At 49.2% G+C, this 26,032-nt stretch overlaps 1 protein-coding gene and 1 non-coding gene across 3 annotated transcripts in view; one reads left to right on the forward strand and one right to left on the reverse strand.

Annotated features, from left to right (window-relative positions):
- NEDD4L (neural precursor cell expressed, developmentally down-regulated 4-like, E3 ubiquitin protein ligase) overlaps positions 420–26,032 on the forward strand; it is a 371,596-nt gene continuing 345,983 nt past the window's right edge. The window contains exon 1 of one of the 2 annotated variants that reach the window (XM_018039444.1): positions 420–681. In XM_018039444.1, the coding sequence (XP_017894933.1) occupies positions 634–681 (48 nt within the window). In that variant the 5' untranslated portion in view covers positions 420–633. The remainder of the gene's footprint in view (positions 682–26,032) is intronic. The other variant, XM_018039445.1, reaches the window with a different exon arrangement.
- On the reverse strand, positions 16,047–16,119 carry TRNAE-UUC. Its single transcript has one exon. It is a non-coding gene; the product is annotated as a tRNA-Glu (tRNA).

Genomic DNA, 26,032 nt, shown 5'->3' on the forward strand with positions numbered 1-26,032 from the left:
CCCCAAATGCCCAGCACGCCCACTCCCGCAAAGCGGAGAGGAGGGTGGGTCTGCTCCTAGGGCCGAGCGCCCGCGCTCCTCTGAGACCCGCCCCGCGGCCGGGGGCGCCCGTGGCGAGCCGGAGGGGGGCGTGGGGGGGGCGAACCCAGCCAGCCCGGCGGCCCGCCCCCCAGCCCGGCCTGTGATTGGCTTGGGGGGCGCGTGTGCCCGCCCCGGGGAGGCGGGGAGGTCCCCTCCGGGCGCCGGGGCGGGAGGGGGCGGAGGAGAGGGCGGGGAGAGCGGGGACCGGGAGGGACAGGGCGTAGGGGCAGGCGCGCCGGCTTCCCGAGGCTGGAGAGCGGGCTGGGCGAGGGGCGGAGAGCGGCGGGCGCGCGGGAGGAGGGAAGCCCGGGGGCGCCGCGCCGCCGCCGCCGCCCGCTGCACGGCGCGCTCTCGGGAGCGCACGGTCCGCAGCCTTCCGGGAGGAAGCGGCGCAGGCAGCGGCCGAGGCGCGAGCACTCGGGCCCCCTCACCTGCGGCGCCGGGCCGGCCGTCCTCGAAGGCGGCGGCGGAGGAGGGGAGACCCGGCCACCCAGACGCGCCGCAGCCCAGCCGCCCGGGAGCGCCTCTGATCCCGCGCGGGGCGCCGGCTCCATGGCGACCGGGCTCGGGGAGCCGGTCTACGGACTTTCGGAAGAAGAGGTGAGCGGCTCTCCCTTCCCCGCGGGACTCCCCGGGGAGTTCCCTCCCGGCGGCGGCCGGCGGTGGGCACTGGGACGACCCCCTTGGATGCTCATCCCCCCGCCAACCCGCGCGCCTGCAGGGGCACCCCAAAGGCGGGCGCGTCCGGGGGCAGGGGTCCCGGCGGGGTGCTCACAATCTTCCGCCCGGCGTCCCCTCCCCCCGGTGCAGCGCACTGTTGGTAAATAAAGCGGTGCGAGCTGGGGTTCCCTCGGCGCTCCCCGCCTTTGGGTGCGAGGGGGGCGCGTGCGGCTCCGCGCTGCGTCTCCCGGGTCCGTGGGGCAACTTTCCGCCTCTCGCCCCTGCAGCCCTGGAGTCCATGATGGGTGTCGCGTTTGGAGAGACCCGCGCCGCGCGGGGGAGCCCGGGGCCTCGGCGGAAACCTGGATTGTGTCCCCCACTGGAACTTTCTCATGATGGTGTCAGCAAGTGCTCTACTGCGTGTGTGTGTGCTTGTTACGGTGGGAGCGGGTGAAACCTTGTGAGCCGTGCGGGTCCGACCCTCCGTCTTGCACAGTCTGAAGCCGAGAGTGTGCATTTCGGGGTCTTTGGGGTGGGAGGGGGAGATCGCGCATGGTGGCAGGTGCTGCTGGAAACTTGGAGGACGCTTGCAGCCCTGCCATTTCCCGCCGCCCCCCCCCCCCGCCCCCCTCAACCCGAGGATCCAGCCCCTCTGGGGCGGGTGGAAGGAGGAAGCTCCATTGATCTTTTTTATTGATGAAGCCAATTAAGTAAGCCACGCCCCCGAGGCCGTCCGCTTGCCTGCAAAGGGCTTTGTTTTTTACCCTCACTCTCTCCTCGCGAGTTCCCACTCCCCCCTTTTGAGGCGATCCTGCTAACTCACTGCTCAGCCCTCTCGCGACCAGCCAGGCTCGGCCCTTATTGGTGTGTTGCGCTGCCAAAAAGAGGGGTGGGAGGCTGTCGCCGGCGCGGCGTGACGGGCAGGCTGGATGGAGCAGGTAGGAGGGGTTGGCCATCTGGCCGGGTGCGCTCTCAGGTCTGGCTCCCCTTTCGAGAGGTGAATTTACAACCCATGAGGCATTACTCAGCGGGGAGGTATTTCCTATCCTGGTTGTGCATTTCATGAAAAGTTAATGCCTGGAAATTCAAGGATTTCTGGGTTTCTCTTTTTTCCTCTCCTTTCTTTTCTGAGATCCCCTCTTTCTCTGGTGATAGGGGTGGGGTTAATAGAGAGGCTCTTATCCGAGACTCGACAATGTTATGGCTTCTCTCCCGTCAGCTTTCCTATCCTGGTTGTGTGTGTGTGTACGTGTGCGCGCGCGCGCGTTCCGTGTGTAATGGAATAGGTGTCTTAGGGTGGGGAAAGTGTCGGGGGTACGTTTCAACCCCTTACTGCTTTAACGGCGCTTGGTAAAGCTCGCTGTGGTGTTGATTTTATCAAACAGCGATAGCAAAGCAAGTATTGGCATTTCCGATCATTTTGCCATGCTGGACTTTTGTAAAATACCCCCGTTTCCGTGCAGTTAACTGAGGGGAAGGATGAAAAGTACCTTTGTTTCATTTACCCAGGGGGATCTCCTCTCCTCTGGTTTTCTCTTTGAGGAGCTTTCTCTTTCATTCTCTACTTCTCCATTTAATTAGTAGCAATAGAGGGCCGCCAGTGAGCTTTTAGAAAGGTGGAGAGATACACATTCCCAGACAAAGGGGCAGGAAGTATTGTGGGGGATAAAGACCGCTGCCTCTCATCTTAGGTCTTTTTTTTTTTTTTTAATTACATGATTACTCTTAAAATCCTGGAAAAAAAAAATGTTTTCTAAATGAGCATTTTGGGAAATGCAACTGGGTGAGTGAATCACAGGCATGTCGGTGTGGTCTGTGCTTTGTCTGCCTTTCCAGCGAGTGTCAGAATCGACCCAGAGCACATCTTACCACTTTTGTCTAGGTGAGTTAATTCTGGTGACCTTAACTGGTGTCTAGGGTGAAAGTGAAGGACGGAATGTCAACAGAATCGAGGTGTGTGTATGTATGTGTATAGTCTGACTGAGTTCACTCCTTCATGTTGCTGGAGGGGGGTTTGGGGCTGTATGGGGAATAGCAGGAGGTGATGAAGACATTGTATTGATTGATTGAGCGATGGCCAGGTTGCTGGTACTGTTTTGTTCTACACACACTATATTCCAAAAGACAGGTCACAGCCATTTCAGCTTCTCCTACTGGGGGTGGGGAATAAGCGCAAGGTGGTTCTGATGACTTCACGTGTGGGCCGTGTTTGCTTTTTATGGGGGTTTCACGCTGTCATGTCGGCCTTCGGAAGATCGGGTATTGCCTTCGTCGAATATTAACAAGAAATGGTTGAATTTGCACAGCTTGCTTTGTCTTCCTGAATTAGTCTGTGTTAGAAAACAAGGGGAAGATTTGAGCATCTAAGAGCCCAGTGGAACAAACATCTTCCCAAGGCATGCATTTCAGCTCATACCGCGTACAGTGGGTCATCATCACCCAGGAAGATACTTTGATTGCCAGGTGGAAGAGTCACCTGATAAACCTCTTAGTAAAATAGGCATTCGTCCCTAGCAAATTTCATAGACGTATGTTTGTGTGTTTATTGGAGGTTGATGAAAAGCATTATTGTGTGTTTGGCGGGCACTGAGTTGTGCCCTGTCACGGAGAGGCTTTAGCTGTAGGTACCGCTGGTGATGAAACACTGCATTAACCCAGAAAACCGCGGGATGCCAAGACAGAAGGCATTGTTCTAGGTCTGTCCAGCTTGTCGAATGAAAGGGATTAAGTGCGGGCTTTGCTTGTGTGAGCGCATGTGCTGTTTATTTTTTGTTGTGCCTTCCTGGCCAGGGTTCCTCTGGTAAATTATGGTTCATATTCACCAGATCCAAATTAGGTCCACTGAGGTAATCAAATTTGAAATTGCTATCAGACAAAGGACTTTGGTGTCAGAGGGGTTAGCAGATTCACCAAATTTCTGACTCAGGGCCCAGCATCAGATTTGGTTTGGAGTCAGAAGAATCTGGACTAGTTTCTGCATTTGGCTTAGTTCCTTGGTGGTTTTTTGTTTTTGCTTTTTGTTTTTGTTTATTTTTTTGGCAAGCTGCAGCTCATTTTGGCACAGTCTACTTGTGAATATTGCTGTTAACCTTCTGGAATATTTTATTACAACATAAAAATGTATCCTTTATTTATGGGATTTTCTGTTGAGTGAAAGTGTGATAGCTTTTTCCTTAGGTATGGCATTAAATTTTTTTTTTGATGGTTAGAATGAGGCAGACGGCATAGAGATGAAGGCCAGCCTGACATGGGATGGTACATTGCCTTCCCTCTTTGTTTCATACAAACAAGGATAGTCTCTGTGGCACTGTGTTTTAGGCCTTTATATGCTTACTGTCTCATATAGTCCTCATAAAAACCCAGTGAGGTATGCTGTGATTTACAGTTGAGGAGTGGAGGCTCAGAGAGGTGAAGTGACCTGCATAAGGACTCACAGTGAATAAGTTGTAGAGCCAGGATTTGAACCTAGTTTGAGTCTATGAGCCTCATTTTTAACATGCTCCCTCTCCCAAATATCTTGAAAAGTCTTCAGAGCTAAATTATTCAGGATAAAGTAAGATAGACATAAGTGTCAGGGGTTGTAAACTGATGGCTTCCAGGTCAGAACTGTCCAGGGACCCTGCTTAGTGTTGTCTGTGTCGTGTTTTAAAGCCCGGGGATTTTCATGGAAAATGGTGAAACTCTGACTTCACTGGAGCCGCAGCCTCACCTCGCAGCAGTTAGTGGATCTGAGCTGTGGCTCTTGAGATCACGGCAGCCGTAGTGTAGTTGCCACGGTCTCCTCTGCTCCCTGTCGGCTTAGTCATCTTGCTCATTTGTGTATAGTTACCCGCTTCACAACGTATAAGCTTCACCTTTGACATGGATATTGTATTTTCTTTACTCCAAGGTGCTATCAGTTTTAAGACATACCGCTATTTCATGCATCACTACAAAAAGAAAACTGCTTTCAAGCTGTGATATACTGTTGATTTCATGAAGCAACATTATTTTAGAGGTGTTAAATATGAAAACAAGGGTGTTGTAGAGTTCCTGAATTACTCTAGTTGGAAGCCTGAGATAACCCTGAATCATCAATTTCAACATTCACCGCCCCTGCCCTGCCCGCTCCCCCCGATCTGTGAACAATTTTATAAGTCAACTGGTAGTTAAATTTTTGCTCTTCTTTGAGAAAAGGGCTGGACTCAGAGGAAGGCTCTTAAGTGGGCATTAGCAGAGGAGAAACGGGAAGCCTGGGCCACCTGGCTTAGCCAAGTGTGAGTAATTAGGAACTGTTAAAATCGATAGAAGGTGGTCCGTGTGTGTTTTCAAGAGATCGCTAAGACCGAGCAGGCCATCTTTGCAGCTGTGCAAAAATGGGCACAAGATTGCTTTCAGAAGTCAGTTTGGATATACTGTCTGGATCCGAAGGAAGCTGTGAGAGGCTGGGTCCCCGGGAATGTAAGCCTTGCCCTTCATCCCAGCTCCAAGTGCCTGAGGCAGACCTAGCCCTGCTGGTCGACGCGCTCTCTGCCCAGGACGTGGCCTACCCTGTTTACACCCGTGTCCTTACCGCTGGCGTTTGAGAAAGAACCCTTAAAAAAGAATGGGTTTTGTGGTGACATTTGAAAGCAATTTGAAAACATATATATAATTAAATGTAATATTAAATAAATATATATTATTTAATATAATAAATATTATATATATTATATATATACATTTTGTTCAGTATAATGCATTGTTTTAAATTCTCTCTGTAGGAGGTTTTTCTTTGCTTCCAGGAGTCTGTAGAATTTGCAAGCAATTGACATTTTAATGTATATTCTGTTTTAGTTTTATTGAATGTTTATTATGTCATCACTGAAAAGTAGTGTCCTTAAGGAATAAATTTTTTTGGTCAAAAGCATAAAGAGAGGGGTAAATGAGAGTCCTCAGATGATTGCAATTTCTTTTCCATGCAGAATGCAAATTTAATTTTATTTTAAAATTTTACTATGTAGTTTTGGCTTTGCTACATGGCTTGCTGGATCTTAGTTCCCCCACAGTGGGTCGAACCTGTGTCCCCTGCAGTGGAAGCTTGGAATCCTAGCTACTGGACCACCAGGAAATTCCCAGGATGCAACATGGTTGAACGGGGCCTTGGCATCTTTGTTTTCAGTGCAGTGAGTGCCCACATCCCCAGGAAACTTCTTGGAAAGCTGTTTGGGGATTCTGGGAGCATCAATATGTTTGATACACCTCAAGAAAAATATGAAATATCTCAAGAACGAAATCCTTGATGTTAAGAATGGTTTTAGAACTGTATCACAGCAGTACTTTTGAGTTCCTGCTAAACTGCTTCTGCATGCCCCCCAAAGGGAAGAACCTTTTTGTTCATTGCTAATTAATAACCTTTCTGTGTTATGTAGTTATTTACTTCTCAGTAAAAACATTAATACTATGTGACTTATGGAAGAAACAAATTAATTCCTTTGTGATAGATTGAGATCATATTAAATTGCTACTTTTGAGTTAAGACGTTTAAGCCACCTTTACTGTTGCTCTTAAATTTTGGGTCCTAGGCAAGTAGCAGCAATCAAAAGAGACCCTAAGTTGAGTTTTTAAACTTTGTGATGCAGTAGGTCTTTGAATAAGTGATTCTGTCTTACTGATTCATTTGTGATTTGGTAGCAAAGCAGACTACACAGTCTTTTGACAGTCCATGTAAAAGAGGGTTAAAATAATGAATCAATCGTATAGAAATGATAAGTGTTAGGGTTGTAGAATTAGTGCAGGGCATGAGAAGTGTGACAATGTTATGTTCTGTTGTTATATTGTTTCTCTTCCAGGTCACAGTATAAGCAAATATATTTCGTTTTCCAACTATAGGTGGCAATATTTGTACTGTTTCTGTTTAATGATATTACTGTTGGCTTGGGAGTTGTTTGTTGGTGGAACATAGAAATGGGAGGATAATTTAGAGATGAGGATAAAGAACCTAGGTTTAGAAAACAGTGTTTTCCCCAAAAGATCAGTTCTTTACTAAAAACAAAGTGATATTTCTCACTGTGGGCAGTATCAGGAATCATCTGTTTTCTAGACTTTTCAAGGTTCCTCTTACCCAGAACATATTAACATTTGAGGGAAGTGCAGGTGTTTGGATTTGGGGAAAAGCCCCCACAACATACGAATGCACAGGAGTGCACAGCCTCACATCCTTTCTTCTTGGGTGCGTAAGGACTTCTGAATAATTCCATTTGAGTTGCACAGACCGTTCCAGTGGCCCTCACTGACTTTGAGAAGGAATTGATAACCATCACGGCTCCCAAGTATTGAATTGCTGGAGATATTCTTGATTCCTGAGGCAAGAAGGAGGCTCAGGTTCTAACAGAGAGAAAAGCAGTGAGTCAGGATCTGGGACACTTATTTCATAAATATGTAAGATATCGTTATAATCATAAAACTTTGTTCTGAACCCATGTGGCCTGAATGCTAACTTTATTTTTATAGTTTTAGGTGAGAAAAGCCATATTACATAAGCGCGTCCGGGGTAACAAACTTAAATTTGACACTTTAGTCGACTTTTTTGTCCCTAATTTCAGAATCCCATATTGATTCAGAACTGGCCGAGTTTAATGGCGAGGGTATCAGATTCCCTTGCTGTCGTCAGACTCACTGCTTGGTGGCTTCTTGGCAGGCAGGCAAGCATCCAGTGAGAGGCTTCATATTCTTTTTATGCCTCCTGTTCACTAGGAAGAAAGGGCCATTCAAAGGTGACTTCTTTTAGTGTAAAATGCTGCACGTGATGTGAGGTCTGTCCTACGCAGAAGGACCTTGGCCAGGTTTGTAGGGTTGGCGGCCCCAAGAATGAAGTGAACTTGCCCAGGGAACGGTCCTATTGCTGGGTAGGGTCATGGCCCATCTCCTGGGACTCCTCAGGGCTTCTCAGATACACTGTTCTTCCCTTGGAAAAGACCCTGATGCTGGGAAAGGTTGAAGGCTAAAGGAGAAGGGGGCCGCAGAGGATGAGATGCTTGGATGGCATCACCGACTCAGTGAGCAAACTCCAGAGATGCTGAAGGACAGGGGAGCCTGGCATGCTGCAGGCCATGGGGTCGCAAAGAGTCGGACTTAAGCGATTAGACAACCACCGCCAAAGATACCCTGACGTGAACTTTTGATCCTTGAGTTGCTCAGGTCACCTCCGTGGCCACCCCTGTCTTCCAGGGGGAGATGGTGCGTTCCGTCTTCTGTGTGACTTGATCCCTGCGGACCGAGGGAGCGGACTCGGGAGGGATCCTGTGAAACAGCCACAAGGGCCTGCCTCTTGTGAATCTTTTTTTGTGTGTGTGCCTCTGATTCTTGGTCTTGCCTTTGTTCATCCAGTTTCCATAGTTTAATTTTACTTCCCTGTTCAGCCTCATTCGAGGCACGGCTCTTCCTGGCCTCCTCGGGTGCCGTTCTGGGTCGCGCCTTTTGTCTTTTAAAGCATCTCATGAGGCTGGACGTGCCCTTGTGGGTTGATGTGGTGATAAGGTGGCCACAGTGAGAAAGATGGACAGTGTGCTCCCACCTGGCCAGAGGTCACTCGGAGTTGCCCCGCTTGAACGTCCGTTTTAACGTTTTAAGCTTTAGAGTTAAACCGTTTTTTTGTGATCTGTGTTTCCCGTGTACATTTTGGTCACCACATTAGACGTCATCAGTGCAGGGACTCCGGGGCAGATGGGCTGGGGTCCCAGGTAACCTGTGAGTGGGTGAAAGTCGCTCAGTCGTATCCGACCCTTTGTGACCCCTACAGTCCATGGAATTCTCCAGGCCAGAATGCTGGAGTGGGTAGCCTTTCCCTTCTCCAGGGGAGCTTCCCAACCCAGGGATGGAACCCAGATCTCCTGCATTGTGGGTGGATTCTTTACCAGCTGAGACACAAGGGAAGCGCTCCCCCCCCCCCCCCCGCCGCCAGGTAACGTAGCAGAAGGCAAACTGTCTACTAACTTTTTCCTGTTGTTTAGCTGGAGATGTTTGCACAGAAAGTGTTAGTTTTATTTACATGTATTAAGTTTTGTTTCTTTTTAGTGCTGGAAGACACTTTGGTTTTCCCAGAAAAATGAAGGCAAGCCTATACTACGTAGAGACTTCTCGTGCTTTGTGAGCACTCAGTGTTAACATTCATGAGAAAATGTGGGCGTATGTGCGTCCCGCTAAATTCAAAGCTCTGTGTACTTACGACTCTCCCAGCCACCTTCAGCTCCAGAAGAATGGGAATCTGTTAAGAATCGTATGCTTTTTCTAAGCCTCCATTTTTTTCTCCCTCAGTTCATCAGTGGTTTTATCTTCGGGTGTCATCAGAATGCCAGCTTCAACTTAGGCAGTTTGGTTTGGAAATGGGAAGGAGTATGGGTTTCTTTTTTTTTTTTAAGCAAAACTGAGGATCAGTTTGCTTCCTTTTATAGTTTCTTCTCATTCTTTTTGTGCTTTCTATGCTGTGTGCGATCATTGGAGGCGGCTGTGATTACAGTCAGTCAGGTGGTTTTCAAACTTTGAACTGGCTGTGTCTCCTCCTTCGCCTGTTAACTCCTGATGATAAACGAACGTGGTTCTTGGATGGAGCTGTACCCAGAGGGACCTGAACTCTGTGTGTTCTAGAGTATGTTTATGCTGATGATTAAGAAGTTGGTATGGGCTGTGCTGCCTGCCTTTGAAATAGGGGTCTTAATTGTCTGCATGTTATTAGCAAAAGAGAACATTTAAGCTGGAGTTAAAAGCTTTTCCTTCTCTGCTGGGAGAAGTGAGATGGAGAATGTTATTTATTGTGCAGCCACGAGGGTGGCAGAGGGGTGGGGAGAGAGTGAAGGGTGTTTAATAACATGGAGATGTCGGTAATATAAAAAGTGGAAAAAGTAGGTTACAAAACAGTGGGTGTGCTGTCTCTTCACAGCAGTAGAATCCTATTGTGGTTTAAAGTGTTTATGCCGAGGAAACATGACCAGGAACGTAACCAACCCGTGATAGTGATGGCAGTTATCTTTGGGCAGAGGGATTGCCATTCTTTTGGTTTTCTTTCTTTGCTTGCTAAATGTTTTGTGTATTTCTACTACGAACTACCCCCCCCCCCGACCCCCGCCCCTGCCCCTTTAACGTAAGAGTGAGTCTGAAAATGAGGCAGAAAGAAACCTCCCAGATGGTAGATACTTCGAGCTTTGGGCAGCTGGATAGTGTTTGATGCAGATACTTCGAGCTTTGGGCAGCTGGATAGTGTTTGCTGGGTTGGGCGTGCTTTGTCAGCAGCCCCCTTTGTGCTTTGGGTCCGAGGATGTCGAGGTCATTGCGCTGCCAGTGGCGCCTTCTAGGAGCCTCCCACCGTGGGAAGCGGAGGGGAGGGGTAGAAGGTTGGTTATTTTTTCAGAAAAAGTGGATGTTACATCCGATTCTTTTTTTCACCCAGCAACTTGCAAACCAGGTGTTTCAGTTTCTCTGCTATGGACACGTACGGCTTGCATTTTCATCCTTCAGGGTCTTGTGGTTGCACAGACGTTGTCTGAATCTTTATTAGTGTTCTAACTTTCTCCTGTGCGCACTATGAAAAGTGTGGCCTGTGATCAAACTCAAATTTGTTTCTATTTTTTCTTGGGTTTTGAGGGAGAGGTCTTGTCATTACGTAATTGCCTCATTGAGGTGTTATCTAAATTGAGCGTTTAGATATCAAAGTGATAACTACACATAGCCATAGTCTTAGGCAAAAATAATAGAGTGGCCGGAAGCTCTTCATTGTTTTGCCTTCAAGCTGAGTAACGTCCCTCAAGTGTCATTGCTTCCCAGGGTCTGTTTCATGGTGGTTCCTTCCTGAACGGAAGGACAGGGTTGGCCAATGCCATGTAACAGCTAACCTGGGACGTGTCTTTATCCCCCCTCCCCATGCGGCTTTTAGTATTTCTGAAATAAGGATGCATCTTCCAGCTGATAAGTGTATTTCACGTGGTGGTAGGTCCTTCACTCGCTTATCTCCCCTGCATCCCTCATCCTCCCCAAAGTTGAAGTTGGCCAACGTCAACCTTGTGTGTTATGGTAGACTCTTGGTGGTTGTCACAGCAACTGCAGCCTTAATCTCTCTTGTTCAGTTATGATGTGTCTGTTAAGAAGTTCCCACCTGGACCGTAGGACACGTGCCTGCTCAGTGGCCTCATCGGGGAATCGAGTCCGTTTTTCACGACTCTGCTGTCTATAGCCTGGCCCGGTTCAGAGCCTTTGTTGGTCTGAGGTTGGCTGCCAGTGGCAGTTAGAGCTTTGTTCTCCTTTTCTGCTTGCAGAGGGAAGATAATCACCTCCTGTGGCTTTCTGCTTAAGATTAAGAAAATCTCGTTCCCATAATCAGCCAGGAAATCTCCCGTTGTGTCTCCCTGGCCCGCAGAAGCTGAGATCTGCGCATCCCTCAGCCAGCCAGTGGGAAGGCGGGGGTGGGGTTACCTTTATTGCCTTACTGGTCCCGCCCTTGAGCTGGGTGAGCCCCGTGGTGGCCCCACAGTGCACCTGTTGGATAATTCATCCACCTTCAGAAATGTCCATGGTCTCATGGAATCGCACTCTCCCTTTCCCCAGAGAGGCGGCCCAAGTATTTGTTTAAGTGTTGCAGAGATCTCTGGGTGACACCCTGCCACTTCTCCACCTGAAAGGTTTTTTTTTTTTTTTTTTTAATATCTAGTGACTCTGACGTAGTTGGTCACTAGATCCGTCCAGCCTCCGGCAGCGAAGAAGGAACAAGATGTTACAATAAACCTCCCATTTGGAGAGGGAGCAGATAAGGAATCTCAGGGTATGGCTGCTGGTGGAACAGGAGTAGCCAGGAGCTCTCGCTGCTCAGCCAGTCCGGCCGCTTCCGGCTCTGCTGTTGTGTGTCCACTGTGAGGGTCTGCTTTGATCCCTGTCTCCTGCAGCTGCACCTGGATGGATGGGAACCAGCAGAGCCCCCTCCTCGGGGGCCCTGCTTGGGTGAGAGCTTGTGACTTCAGGATGGTATGTCTGGGGGTTCAACAGCTGAAGGCTGGTATCAGTTGAGTGGAATACTTGGCAGTATTGAATCATGAAAACTTAGATTCCAGGTTTTTTTTGTTTGTTTGTTTTGTTTTTTTCCTTCCAGTCAATTCCATGGGCTGGTAAATGACAGCCAGTGATCTTATCCAGATGAACTCTCTGCTTTGGGAATTTCTGTGTCTTAGTGACAGGTCTCTATGCTGTGCGCATCCCATCGCTTCTGCCTCGAGGTGATTTGAAAAATAGTCTCGAATGAAGAGGCACCAAGTTTGGGTAACAGAAAGCAGGGCACTTAAGCTCATTCTGCTCAGCAGAACCTTCTCTGGACTGGGATCGTGGGACTCACAGGACCCTCTACCTGCCCTGGCCCTCTTTGGACATTCCAATTTTGTTTATAGTGTAGTTTGTATCACAGAATCTCTGATAGTTGGGGACGCTTGATTACAAGCAACAGAGACCCACTCTGATGGATTTGAGCAGAACGGGATTTACTGAAGGCATTTTGCATAGCCCAGAAGTACCTGTCAAGCTGGAGAGTCAGGCTTGGCCAGTGGTCAAGGACGAAGAGAAGCTGGACACGCAGGATCGCAGCCAGCGAGCCTGCAGGGAGCATCCGATGGGGCCCCAGGGACCCTGGACACTGCATGCTGCCTCCCACACTGTCCCCGCCCCCTTGGCTGCCATGTGGCGGGGCGCCTCTTGTTGTAACTGCCTCAGCCCTCCTGTTCCCTTCTTGTGGTGGGCATCAACTCAGCCACTGCCAGGCTCAGTGATCCCGTAGGAGGAGTCCTAGGACCTGGAAACGGGTCCACTCACAGTTAGAGCTGGTCACAGCAAAAGGGTAGCAAAGCGGAATCACTAAAGAAATCATGGCGCCCGGAGTGACATCGGAGATCAGCGGGGAGCTTCCGAGAGGCCTCCTCCAGGGGCGTCAGGCAGGGCGGGCTCCGTTCCTCTGACCGCTGCTGGGACCACGTGGAGGAGATGCTGTCTCCCAGGGCGTTCGTCAGAGACCCAGTGCCCAAGCTTTGTGTTGGGAATGGACTGTGTCAGTGCCGCCTGCCTACCGCGTGCTAAAATTCTAGCTCCCAGGAGGAGGGCAGGTGTTGGCACAGTCAGTCTGGGCACCCTTCACCATTGGGGCACGCTTGTGTTAGTGGACGGAGCTGCCAGCCCAGAGCCAGTCCTGCAGGCACACTTGGGAAGGACAGCAGCCTCAGGCCCGCTCCACTGCCTCTTTTCTGCCCACTCTCCGTGTGTCTCTGGTGGGAAAAGTCCAGCAGGAACCTCTGACTGGGCTCACCGCCTCGCTGCTGGGAGGGTCTGTTTGCCCCTCTTCCACTTTTGGTTTCTGTCTTGGGGGATGGCCCCAGCTGGCCCCGGAACTCGGGCTGTGGGAATCCCCAAACACAGGAAGTGGTTTCTGATGCTGGGAAGTGCGGTGTTCCTCCTCCCAGAGTCAGAGCCTTGGTGGGGAGTGAGGCTGAGTGGCGTGAGCCTCTGCCATGTGGCTGTGAGGGAGAAGCTCTGATGCGTTTTTGCAAATTTCACATCCTTGAGGGGGGCAGAGTGCCCCCCCCCCACCCTGTGTCCTGGAGGGGGTCCATGCTGTCCAAGAACCCACAGTACGACGAGTTCAGCGGAGACCTGAGTGAGGGGTTGATGGCTACTCGAGGTTTTGGGACAGAATATTCCAGGCTACGGGGGACAGGGTGGGTGGATAGCAGACACAGAGGCTTGAGGAGCAGAGAGAGAAGCAGGGTGCCTGGGGCGTGTGGGGCAGGGGTGTGGAAAGAGGCCACAGGAGCTGATTTGGGGGGCTGGGTTTTTCTCAGAGTTGCAGAGCCGTTGGAGGGTTTTAAGCAGAGCAGTAGCAGGATCTAATTTGTGAAGCGCCTCTAGGGAGAAAGGATTGTTGTGGGAAGGACATGAAAGAAAGCAGGGAGACCAGTCCGGAATCTCCAGTACTGGTTGGTTGGTCGGGAGGTGATGGTTGGCTGAGGTGTGAGGAAGGGCATGGTGCCATGTGGTGAAGTGGATGGGTCTGGTCTGTATTTTGGAGGAAGTGCCTGGGTCTTGATAGATGTATATGGAGCTACCACCCAGGGTTTTGGTGTGAGCAGTTAGGTGGACTCAGTACACCAGTTACTTACCTAATAGTAAGGGGAAAAGGGGAGATCCAAAGGTGTGTTTTGATTATGTTAAGAGTAACATACCTGCTCGGGCTTCCCTGGTGACTCAGTGGCAAAGAATCTGCCTGCCAGCGTAGGAGAAGCAGGAGGCAAGAGCTCGATCGCTGGGTCAGGAAGATCCCCTGGAGAAAGAAAATGGCAACCTACTCCAGTATTCTTGCTTGGGAAACCCCAAGCTAGAGGAACCTGGGGTGCTGCAGTCCATGGGGTTGCAAAGAGTCAGACATGACTGAGCATGCACACACTCTAAGGGGATAAGACCAAAATGGACTCAGTACGTGCACACTAAGGGGATAAGACCAGAATGGACTCAATACATCAGCAGTATCCTCCTGCCTGGAGAAGGCCAAATCATCGTGTGTCTGGTGATGCGAACAGAAGTTTCTGTCTGCAGTTGAAAGGGTGTTGGAGACGTGAGTTTAGACGTCAAATGCGATGCAGCAGGGCTGCGTGGAACCAGCTTGGTGGCAAGGAGCGCCATCGGATGCAGACCTAGTTTTACGTTTGTGTAAGTGAAATACCAACCGAAGAATCTGAGTTAGCACAGAAAGGGGCTTTGAGAATGTTTTACCTTTTGAACTGAACATCAGGTGTGAGAAGTACTGTTCTGATGAGTTCACAGTTCACGTTTTCAGAGTCTCAGACCTTATTTCTCCACTCAAAGCCCTTGTATAGTCTTAGCTTTTGTATATTGTTCTTTCATAACAAGCACTTGTCTTGTTAGAATGAGGCTGGTCTTAGGACACAAAAAGATTAATAATTGTAGGAAGGGGCAGGAGTGACCGGTAATGGACGATTTGATGAATGGGATGAGGTGGGTTGGTAAGTCCCAACATTGGTAATATCCTGTTGCTCCAGGGAGGAGGGACTTCCCAGGTTCCGAATCTTTTTTTTTGTTCGTTTTTTTAAATAATTAAAAAGAATTGAAGTATAGGAAGTTCTCTGGCGGTCCAGTGGTCAGGATTCCACACTCTCACAGCTGAATGCCTGGGTTTACTCACTGGTCGGGGAACTAAGATCGTATATGCCTCGAGTCTTGTGGTGCAGCCAAAAAAAAAAAAAAAAATTGAAGTATAGTTAATTTACAGTATTGTTAGTTTCAAGTGTACATCAAAGGTGATTTAGTTGTACATGTATATATGTATGTATATATATTCTTTCCGATTTTTTCAATTATAGTTTATTACAAGATATTTAGTATAGTTCCTTATGCTACACAGTAGGTCCTTGTTTATTTTATATCTAGTAATGTGTATATGTTAATCCCAAACTCCTACTTTATTCCGGTTTCCCAGTCTTGTGGTGCTTTTAATACATGGGTAACAAGGACATTGTGCTGCTTTGCCAGGTGACCTTAATTCTGCAAAGTGACGGTTTCAAGCAGATATTCTGGTCTGGGCAATGGCAGTTTCAAGAATTCCTTTGGCCTTTAAGAAATCTGTGGAAAATAAAAACCAGTGTAAAATGATCCAAAGTGCCCTTCTTCTTTGGAATGTCTTCGTATTTTGAGGGGGCTTGGAGAAGCAGGAGGTCTTTTCAGTTGGAATTGTAGGGAAGGAGGACAGTTAAGAAAATCTGAAGTAATGGCCTAGACTAGGAGAAGGGAGGGGAGGTCTGTGTGGCATGAACAAATAAGGGCTTTGTTTTTCGGACTGGCTGATCTGCTGAGATTGTCCAGTCTGGGATTCTGGCTTGCGTGGAGCGGACACGCGTGAGACCTGATGCTGTGCTGGGGACTGAGGTGGTCAGTGACACACAGCCCCTGCTCCGAGGGAGGGTCTGATCTACGTGAGACAGGAACGTGGACAGCAGCCACTTGTGGTCAGTGCGGTAGTAGCGATAACTGTATAGGAGGGCAGCTGAGTCTGGGCCCTGAAGGTGGGTGGCAAAACTGGTGTAGGCTTCGAACAGTGACGTCTGAGCTGAGTTTTGGATTAAAATAAGCCAGTAGTTAAAAGTTGGGAACTTTTCCTCTGCTAGGTGCTAACGCGTATATCTGACAAAAACTAACTTGCAAAATCTTCACAACAGCCCTTGAAGGTGGGTATTTTGTAAATTCTTCTTTTTTTAAATATTTACTTATTTATTTGGCCATGCAGGCTCTTAGTTGTGGCATGTGGGATCTAGTTCCCTGACCAGGGTTTGAACTTGGGCCCCCTGCATTGAAAGTGCAGAATCCTAGCCACTGGACCACCAGGGAAGTCCTGGAGGTGGGTACTTTATCACCATCTCACAGGTGGGCAAACTGAGGCACAAAGAGATTAGCTAACTTGCTCGAGGGTCACAGAGCTAGGAAGCGGCAGAGCCAGGACTGGAACCGAGGCAGTCGGGCTCCAGAGCCTGTGGGTGGGACCAGCACTCGGCGGTGTCTCAGGGCAGGTCTCCAGGGAGCGGAGAGGGGGCACCCGAGAGGCCCGAGTGGCCAGAGTCACAGGAGGAGCTGGTTATCTGTGAACAGCCTTGTGGACCTTGTCAGGGAACTGGGGCTTTATCCTCTGGGGCACTGTGAGAGCTCGTTAGAGCTGTGCTTTCTTCATGTTCACCTTGCAGCTGGCAGAGAACGGACGGGGAGGTGGACCACGGTGGGCGGTCCCATAGCTGCCTGGGCAGAGCTGGTGGCCGTGGCTGTGGGACTGACCACGTAAGGGTGCAGGAGGCAGAGAGTAAATCCCAGAGGCACGTGGAAGGCAGAAGGCATTGTATGTGGCTACTGACCGATTAGACTAGAAAAAGGGAAAATTCTAGAATAACCATCACCCCCCTCCCCCCAGGTTTGTTTCAGGTGATTACTGGATGGGAGGGAGAAACCCTTTCTTAAATTATTTACTAAGTACCAGGTACAGTGGTTTTAAACTGGGTGGTAAGCCCCCCTGACCCCCCAGAACTTTTGGCAGTACCTGGAAAGGCTTTTGGTGGTTAAAACTTGGGAGATGCTCCTGGCATCCGTGGGTAAGGCCAGGGATGATGCTAAGCATCCTACAAAGCACAGGAAGGCCCCCCCAATAAAAGCTTAGCAGGCCCCAAACACCAGTAGTGCAAAGTTGCAGAAACCCTGCTCTAGTGTGTACCAGTTTTACACGATTATCTAGTATCATCCATCCACCAAACACGTGGGGGTTCTTAAATACTCTTTTTCATGTTTTTCAGATGAGAAAAGCAAAGCTTAGCAAGCATAGGTGGCTTGACCAAAGTCCCAGGGCCTAGTGAGGGCCAGAGTCGGAATTTGAACCTGGGTCTTCGGCGTCCTGGATGGAGATGTGCCCTTTTCAGTTCGCCTGCGGTTTTGTTCCTCACAAGGCTGTAGAGGATGAGGCATGTTGAGTTGTGGGGCTCTGTGTTTCTGTCATGCTGGCTCCAGACTGGAGCAGGCAGGAAGGAAGGTGGTTATTTATACTCAGCTCTGCACAGGATCGAATTTCCCAGTCCCGAAGGTCTAGCGGGGAGTTCACAGGAGTTACTGTCTGGATGTTGGCTTTTCTCCTGCAGATATGCACATGCACCATCTTTGCCTGTTAAAAATACTGTTGTTAAATTCAGGTAAAATGGGAAAATGATAACTTCCCATTTATTTATAAATTCCTGTTTCTTCCCTGTGCATATTAACTATTGCAGCTTCCCAGTGATTTAATTATGGAGTATCTCTTGGAGGAGGGGTTGGGAGAGTCATTCATGACCACTCTGGGTTTAGAGGTAGCAGAACTATTAAAAATACCTTGATTTGCTAGAGGTAAAGAGGCCTTCTGAGAATCAGTCAGTTTTAGCGTGGTCTGAATTGACTAGAGGGCTTTCTGTAGTTCAAGAGAGTGTGGCATTTCGATATCTGTCCGCTTTTTAATGGTGGCTCTTTGGTTTCCCGGCAGCCTTCCTTGGTGGCCTGGGATGATAGAGCCCCAGGGACAGAGTTTTCGCAGTCAAACTGTCTAACGCCAGGTCACTGGGCTTTTCAAGGTTGTGCATTTTGAGGTCTTTGGGTGGTGAGCTGAATGAGGCTGCCCTGCTGAGCCCGAGATAGGTGTGTGTGGGCCTGATTTCTCCATGTGGACCCCAATCCTGTTAATATTTGTGTCCGGCCTCATAGCACCCCAGTGCCTGAGCTGCTGGGTCCATCCGGTGAGTGTGCAGTTTCTGTCCTGTATCCCTCGGATCTGTTGTCCTGAAAGATGCTGGGGCTCCCGCATCTGGGCGGTGCTTCTTTGGGCGATACCTGTTGGCTGCACCTTCCACTCTGATGCCAGTGCTGCTGGAAAGTAACCGCTCAGGAGTTCGGTGAGCCAACAGCAGGATCTTTAGCTCTCTGTTAGAAGAGTTCAAGTATACATAGAAAATCAGAAAAAAAAAAAAAATGAGAAAAGGAGGACCTCAAACTTTACAGTGTGCTGGTTGCTGGCCGGGATTTTACTGCATACGACACTGAGCTTGAGTGTGGTGTTGCCTTTTCAGATTCCTTGTGTAGACTCATTCCTATAACACAGAAGAAGTCAAAGGACATTTTGACGGAGAAATGGCAGGGGTAATCAATAAAAAGAGCACTTCTAAATTGAGCTCAGTATTGAAGAATAATGACAAAAATATCATGATATATTCACTAATTCACTGCAGTTCAGTTGCTCAGTAGTGTCTGACTCTTGGAGACCCCGTGGACTGCAGCACGCCAGGTTTCCCTGTCCATCACCAACTCCCAGAGCTTACTCAAACCCATGTCCATCGAGTTGGTGATGCCATCCAACCATCTCATGCTCTGTCATCCCCTTCTCCTCCCACCTTCAATCTTTTCCAGCATCAGAGTCTTTTCCAAGGAGTTAGTTCTTCGCATCAGGTGGCCAAAGTATTGGAATTTCAGCTTTAGCATCAGCCTTTCCAGTGAATATTCAGGACTGATTTCCTTTAGGATGGATTGGTTGGATCTCCTTGCAATCCAAGGGACTCTCTGGAGTCTTCTCCAACACCGCAGTTCAAAAGCATCAATTCTTCAGCACTCAGCTTTCTTTATTGTCCAACTCTCACATCCATACATGACCACTGGAAAAACCATCCATAGCTTTGACTAGATGGACCTTTGTTGGTAAAGTAATGTCTCTGTTTTTTATATGCTGTCTAGGTTGCTCATAGCTTTTCTTCCAAGGAGCAAGTGTCTTTTAATTTCATGGCTGCAGGCACCATCTGCAGTGAGTTTGGAGGCACACCGCGCCCCCCGCCATAGTAAAAGTCTCTCACTGTTTCCATTGTTTCCCCATCTATTTGCCATGAAGTGATGGGACTGGATGCTATGATCTTAGTTTTTTGAATGTTGAGTTTTAAGCCAGCTTTTTCACTCTCCTCTTTCACTTATATTTCACTCTATTAATGTTACTGTTACTCATTGCTTACCTGATTTGGCTTAGGTGTTTTTTTTTTTTTTTCCTGTTTCAAAATTTCCTGATGAGGAATACCTTATTCTAATATTGCTTGCCTTAGGCAGGACAGTTAATCATGGGTTTCCTTTTCTGCAGTGGGAAGACAGCAGGCAAAAATTATATAGTGTTTTTTTTTTTTTTAAAGGCCTGAATAAAGTACACCCTCCTGAGAGAGAACATCAGTAAGGATTTCATGGGTTGACTTAAATTATTTTTATTATAATATTTCTTAAAATATATCCAAACATTAAAGGAGGAATGAACATGTTTATAGTGCATAAATCACTGTAACTATCACAGTAACCAACACACAGGTTCATTACAGATGTGATTCCCGACCTAATTCAATTGAGATTTTTGTTCAGTCACTAAGTCATGTCTGACTTTTTGCAACCCCATGGACTGTAGCATGTGAGGCTCCCCTGTCCTTCACTATCTCCTGGGGTTTGCTCAAATTCATGTCCATTGAGTTGGAGATGCTGTCCAACCATCGCATCCTCTGCTGCCCACTTCTCCTTTTGCCTTCAGTCTTTCCCAACATCAGGGTCTTTTCCAATGAGTTGGTTCTTTGCATCAGGTGGCCAAAGTATTGGGGCTTCAGCATCCATCCTTCCAATGAGTATTCAGGGTTGATTTCCTTTAGAATGGACTAGTTTGCTCTCCTTGCAGTCCAAGGGACTCTCAGGAGTCTTCAAATTAACTTCCTGATTTAAAATATTTTTGGCCATGCCGCATGGCATATGGGATCTTCAGGTCCTCGACCAGGGATGGAAGCCATGCCCCCGCCGGTGGACAGGCAGAGTGGTAGCCACTGGGCTGCCAGGGATGTCCCGACTACATGGTTTTTAAGGTGGCAGGTGTTGCTGACTTACTAAGGCCACAGCGTCGTCTTTGGACATCCTGGCTGCTGGACAGGTTTCTCCTCCCGACCTACCATGTGCCAGGTGTTGGTTGCTCACTCTGCTTTCCTTTGTTCCCATTGTTCAGACTTTTCTTGTACCATGTGCTCTTAGCGCGTTGAGACACCAGTGACCTGAAGTCTTGTTACCTGGAGACATAGAGGCATTACTGACGCCCTCTTGATTGTGAAGACAAGACTGGCTTTAGCCCCAGAAATCGTGGTGAGCCCTCCATTACTTAATGTGGCCGTGTCGATGGTCTCGAATGTATTTGTATTAAAACATTAAGATCGTCATGGCCTGAGGCTTCCTGGACCAGAAGTGGTCCTCACTCTTCACCCTGCAGGGATGGTTACTGTGGTGGGTGGTGGCGCCTCTTTGGACAGCCAGTGTATTTTGTCCATCAGCTCTGCCATCAGACACTGTGACTCATCAGAATACAGATGGTTCACTCCTGGCCCATTGACCACCCGCACTGAGAACGTCGACTGTCCATCGCGTCCGGTGCCACGGTTGCTATTTGCTCTTGTACCCGTCTCGCCTTTAGCTTCATACTGAGCATTTTCCTGCTTAAAGAACACAAGTCAGTCAGGCTCTAATCTTTCCCTTCCTCAGCAACCCTCTTTCCATTGCCACCATCAGACGACCTTGCTGATTTTCCAAGCAATAAATGCTTTTGTTGTCTTGTTTTCAGGGTGAACAAAACTTTTTTGTTGTTTTTTGGCTTTCGAGTCCCTGACAAGGAAGGCAACACCGGGGTGCCCTGCTCAGTGTCGAGTGGGTGCTCAGCGAAACACTGGTAGTTGTACTTCTCTAAAGTTGTACTAATACTTGTTTGAACAGCACTGGACATTGGCTGTCCAAATGAGCATTGCATTTCGAGGTGGTTTCTTGGGAGGCCTTGCCTCTACTCTTCATGAGGTAACCACGGATCAGTGAGATCCTTGCTGATCCTCTGAGTTGTTGTTCAGTCACTCAGTCATGTCCGATTCTTTGTGGCCCTGTGGACTGCAGAACACCAGGCTTTGCTGTCCTTCGCCATCTCCCAGAGTTTGCTCAGAGTTGGTGATGCCATCCAACCATCTTCTCCTCTGTCATCCCTTTCTCCTCCTGCCTTCAATCTTTCCCAGCATCAGGGTCTTTTCTAATGAGTTGGCTCTTTGCATCAGGTGGCCAAAGTATTGGAGCTTCAGCATCAGTCCTTCCAAAGAATATCGAGGGTTGGTTTCCTTTAGGATGCACTGGTTGGACCTCCTTGCAGTCCAGGGGACTCTCAGGAGTCTTCTCCAGCACCACAGTTTGCAAGCACCAGTTCTTTGGCTCTCAGCTTTCTTTATAGTCCGACTCTCTCATCGATACATGACTACTGGAAAAACCATAGCTTTGACTATATGGACCTTTGTCGGCAAAGTAATTTCTCTGCTTTTTCATACGCTATCTAGGTTGGTCACAATCCTTACTCTGTCAAAACTGCCTTCTCAGCCAGGTTACCAGCCATCTCAGCCTCCTTACCTTATAATAGCACCTTATTTAAATGGTCTTAACTGGGTTGAAGACTCATCTTCGTCAGGATGGCTGACTCTGAAGCTGTTTCTAGAAGTTAAGTTTATCCCCCGGGAAGACACGCTTGCCAACCACTCAGGGTGTCGGGTATAATGGGACGTGTGGGCCTCAGTGGCACTCCTCCTGTAGAGAACGTGGGACTCCAGGTGTGGACTGATGACCGACTGTTGAATAGTGCTGTGGGCCCCACGGCGGCTGTGCCGGCGCACCACACTTCTCAGTGTTACAGCCGAAGAGCCCGCCACGTCCTTTCCCTGGTGGCTCAGACAGTAGAGAGGGTCCTCAGTGCGGGAGACCTGGGTTCAGTCCCTGGGAAGTGGCAACTCCAGCGTCCTTGCCTGGAAAAGCCCATGGACGGAGGAGCCTAGCAGGCTACAGTGCACAGGGTTGCACACAGTCAGGCACGACTGAGCGGCTTCACTCGCGTTTATTATCTGTGCCTGTAGAATAAGAATCAGGCGAGGAGCTTGGTAAATCTTGCTCTCCGTTAAGAGAAGTGAAAGAGCAGAAATTCCTGGTCGGTTTTTATGCGGTAGAAATACATACACATGTTCTTAATGTTTTTCCCCTCGTAGTCGCTTCGGTTACTTGTCCCTTTCCTGTTGCATCTGACATTTCTTGAAGCCTTTTGGGAATCCTTTTTCGGAGCCTCCATTTTCATAGAAGTTAGGAGGTTCTGGGTTTTACTTCTGACGGTGATTGCTAGATACTAGGAAATCAGTGGCTCAAAGAGCGTTTTCTCCCCAAATGCTGCAGATTGTTTGGGGGCTGTGTTTATTTTAGGGGGGCGGTTTGTGAACTTAGATCCCCTTTTACACACCCACACCCTTGAAAGTACAGGGTATAAGTCAGAGCCTGTCATCTTTAAATGCTTTTCTAATATGCTTATCAATTTAAACACCTAAGGCCCAGGCTCTGAAGGTGAATGTTCACGTCTAAGTGCGTCTTGGTTTCTGCCAAGAATGAGCAAGTGTAGAGCCAGTGAGGAGTTGGCAGAACACAGCGCGGCTCCGCGGAGGCCGACTGACGGCGGATGCTGCTGCTGGATTGCGGTTCCGATCGAGCAGCGTGGAGGCCTCGTCCAAAGCAAGGCTGGGAAGAAGCCCACATTCACATGTCATACTTGCAAGTGTTGGGAGCAATTCTGGGGAGGCACATATGTATGAGATACCGTGCTGATCTCCGGCTTTGAAGAGTGACAGTAAAAGGGAATGGTGAAGTGTGTGTGCTCGTGTGTCCGTATGAAGATAGTTGCTCCCAAAGAAGGGTTTCGTTTTTGTTGCTGGCCATGTTTTGTATGGGATCTTAGTTCCCCAGCCAGGGATCAAACCTGAGCACCCTGCAGTGGAAGTGTGGAGTCTTAACCTCTGGGCCTCCGCGGAAGTCCCCAGTCTTAATACCACGGCTTAGCCCTGTGATCGCCTATGTGCTGTTTGCATTTGAGGAGTTATCACAGGATGGTTTGACATGCTGTAGTTAAAGCAGTGACATGGGGTGGGGTGGGGTGAACCGCTGCAGGGGTACACCTGGCTTACCTGGCACACCTGGCACACCTGGCTGGGGGAACCTGAAGGTACACCTGGATTCCTTGTCACACCTGTGGTTCTCGTGGACTAGGGTCTTTTAGCTAAGAAAGCAAACTCTAGGCGAAGAAGTGAACCGAGGAGCTCTGCGGGAACCGAGCAAGGCTTCCAGGGCTTCCGAGACTGCCCGCATGTGTCGTGCTTTCTCACGTATCCTTAGTGTCCCAGCAGAGCTGTTTGAGCAGTGGAAGCTGGAGAGGAGATGTCCTGCAGCGTCTGGCAGATGGGAGGCGAGGCGAGGCGAGGCGAGGCGAGGCGACTTGGGAAGCTGGCACTTCTCAGCCTGCCTGGAATGCGAGCATCCCGGATGGCAGCTGGTGGAGGCAGAAGGGGATGCAGGTGGACTGTGTGAGGGTCGGGAGCTGAGCCCAGGGGTGGGATTTCCTGGAGGCAAAAATGGGGCTACACCGTTTGGCAGCAGGGCTGCAGAATTTTAAAACACAAAGGACAAAAGCATCTCACTGTTCTCAATCCCAATTTGTTTCTCGTCTCAGCAGAGAGGAAAATGTCCTAAGTCACTCAGTTGTGTCCGACTCTTTGAGACCCAATGGACTGTAGCCCGCCAGGCTCCTCTGTCCATGGGATTCTCCAGGCGAGAATACTCGAGTGGGTTGCCATTTCCTCCTCCAGGGGATCTTCCCCAGCCAGGGATCGAACCCACAGGTCTCCTACGTCTCCTGCACTGGCTGGTGGGTTCCTTACCGCTGGTGCCACCTGGTAAGAGGGGAAAATGGTTACTTGCAAAGTGAGGGAGCTCAGTGAGGCAAGAGTGAATATGATCCTTGGGCCACTCAGACCCACGTGAGCAGATTCTCTAAATGTTCTTGGGTGGGGTGTTACCTCTTGCCTCAGACTTGCTCTGCAGAAGACTGATGGACCTACCAAGGGAAGATGTCAACATTCTCCACCTACTGTTTCTCTTCGCTTTTCCCATTACTCATGCAACAAAGGGAGGAGCTTGAGGGACGTCCCTGCGGTGTGTGGCCGTGGCCCAGGCTCGGCGCTCGAGTGATGCGGCTGCACGCTGACAGTGGGGACGGATTGGGCCGCGGCAGCTCTGGCTCCTTCAGTTTTCCTTTGGAAAAGGATGCATTCCCCTGGCTTCTTGTTTCATGCTCCTCTCTAGCGTGGCTTCTTAGAAAAGATGACTGTCTCTTTATGCCCTTCCTCAGCAAGTATTAGCAGTGGAGTAAGGACTCTTGTGAAAGCCTTTATTTTCCACAGCTTTTCAAGTAGCTGAGTACCAGCGATGTTAAGGTTGAAAATGAGGCCATCTCACCGGGAACCAACTTTCAGATGTTGAAGTCAATATAGATTTTTAATAACGTGGGAGACTTATTACTAAAAGTACTCCGTATTTGAATCATTCCTCTCTCTTGTTAGCTCAGTTTTAGGAAGCAGTCCTAGGGATTCCCGAGGAAGAAAGTTTGGCTGGATCTGAGGGCCGTGATTGTGAATTTTCTGGATCTTTCTTGGGCATGCTGTTGGAGGAATACCAGTCTCTCAGAATACGACTATGAAGTGTTAACTCTGTATGCTGACTGACACAGGGATCCTGAGTTGAAAATGGTGGTTACCACCACCCTAAAATTACACAGAAACCCAGAAAAGTGAAAAAGTGAAAGTGTTAGTCGCTTAGTTGTGTCTGACTCTTCTGTGACCCCCTGAACTATAGCCCACCAGGAGAAGGAAATGGCAACCCACTCCAGTGTTCTTGCCTGGAGAATCCCAGGGATGGGGGAGCCTGGTGGGCTGCTGTCTGTGGGGTCGCACAGAGTCGGACACGACTGAAGTGACTTAGCAGCAGTAGCAGCAGGCTCCTCAGTCCATGGAATTCTCCAAGTAAGAATACTGGAGTGGGTTACCACTCCCTTCTACAGAGATCTTCCCAACCCAGGATCGAACCCAGGTCTCCCGCACTGCAGACAGCTTCTTTACCATCTGAGTCACCAGGGAAGGGCCTTGGAATTCCACAACTGTAGAGTAAGGACCTCTGAAAGTCTCCTCTGTTAAAGCAGCGAGAACACTGGCAAGACACATCAATATCAACTTTTCCAAAACTTTGGAAATTAAAGACTTGGAACAAAAAGAGTAACATTTGTTCAAGAACAGCTGTGTCAGCGCAGCAGGAGCAGTGGGCTTCCCGTGGTGTTTCAACTTGTGTGGATCCCGTCCGCCTTGCTCCAGCTCCATGGTGGCCATGCAAGCCAGTGGCCTTGCAGCTCTGGCGGCAGTGAAAACCAGCAGTCTCGTAGCCACTGGGTGGGCGAGCACAAAGCTGGAGCTCCTCCAGAGGCCCACTTCTTTCCAAGAAAGTGTCACCTGTCTGACAGCCCGCGTGAACGCTCCATTCTTAGGGCTTGTCTTTATTTGATCTGACTTGGAACACACTTTGTGCAGGGGCCCCACTCCACTGCACGTTGGTTGAGAATGGTCAGTTGCGATTGTTTCATCACGGGTGCCTGAGATGGTGTTGCTATTTGGGGCCAACAATTAACTGATCAAAAAGTACTGAAAGAAAAACCTGGGGATGGAATGTCCAGCGGGAGCCTTATAGAGTTCCAACATATTTCTGGGCATCTACAAGGCTCTGCACATGCCCAGCCAGTACTGGCGAAGGCCCTAAGTTTCCACCTATGACCGGCCTTGAGGTTCTGCACGAGCAGAAAGTGAAG

This window comes from Capra hircus, chromosome 24 (genome assembly GCF_001704415.2).
Source record: "Capra hircus breed San Clemente chromosome 24, ASM170441v1, whole genome shotgun sequence".
NCBI lineage: Eukaryota > Metazoa > Chordata > Mammalia > Artiodactyla > Bovidae > Capra > Capra hircus.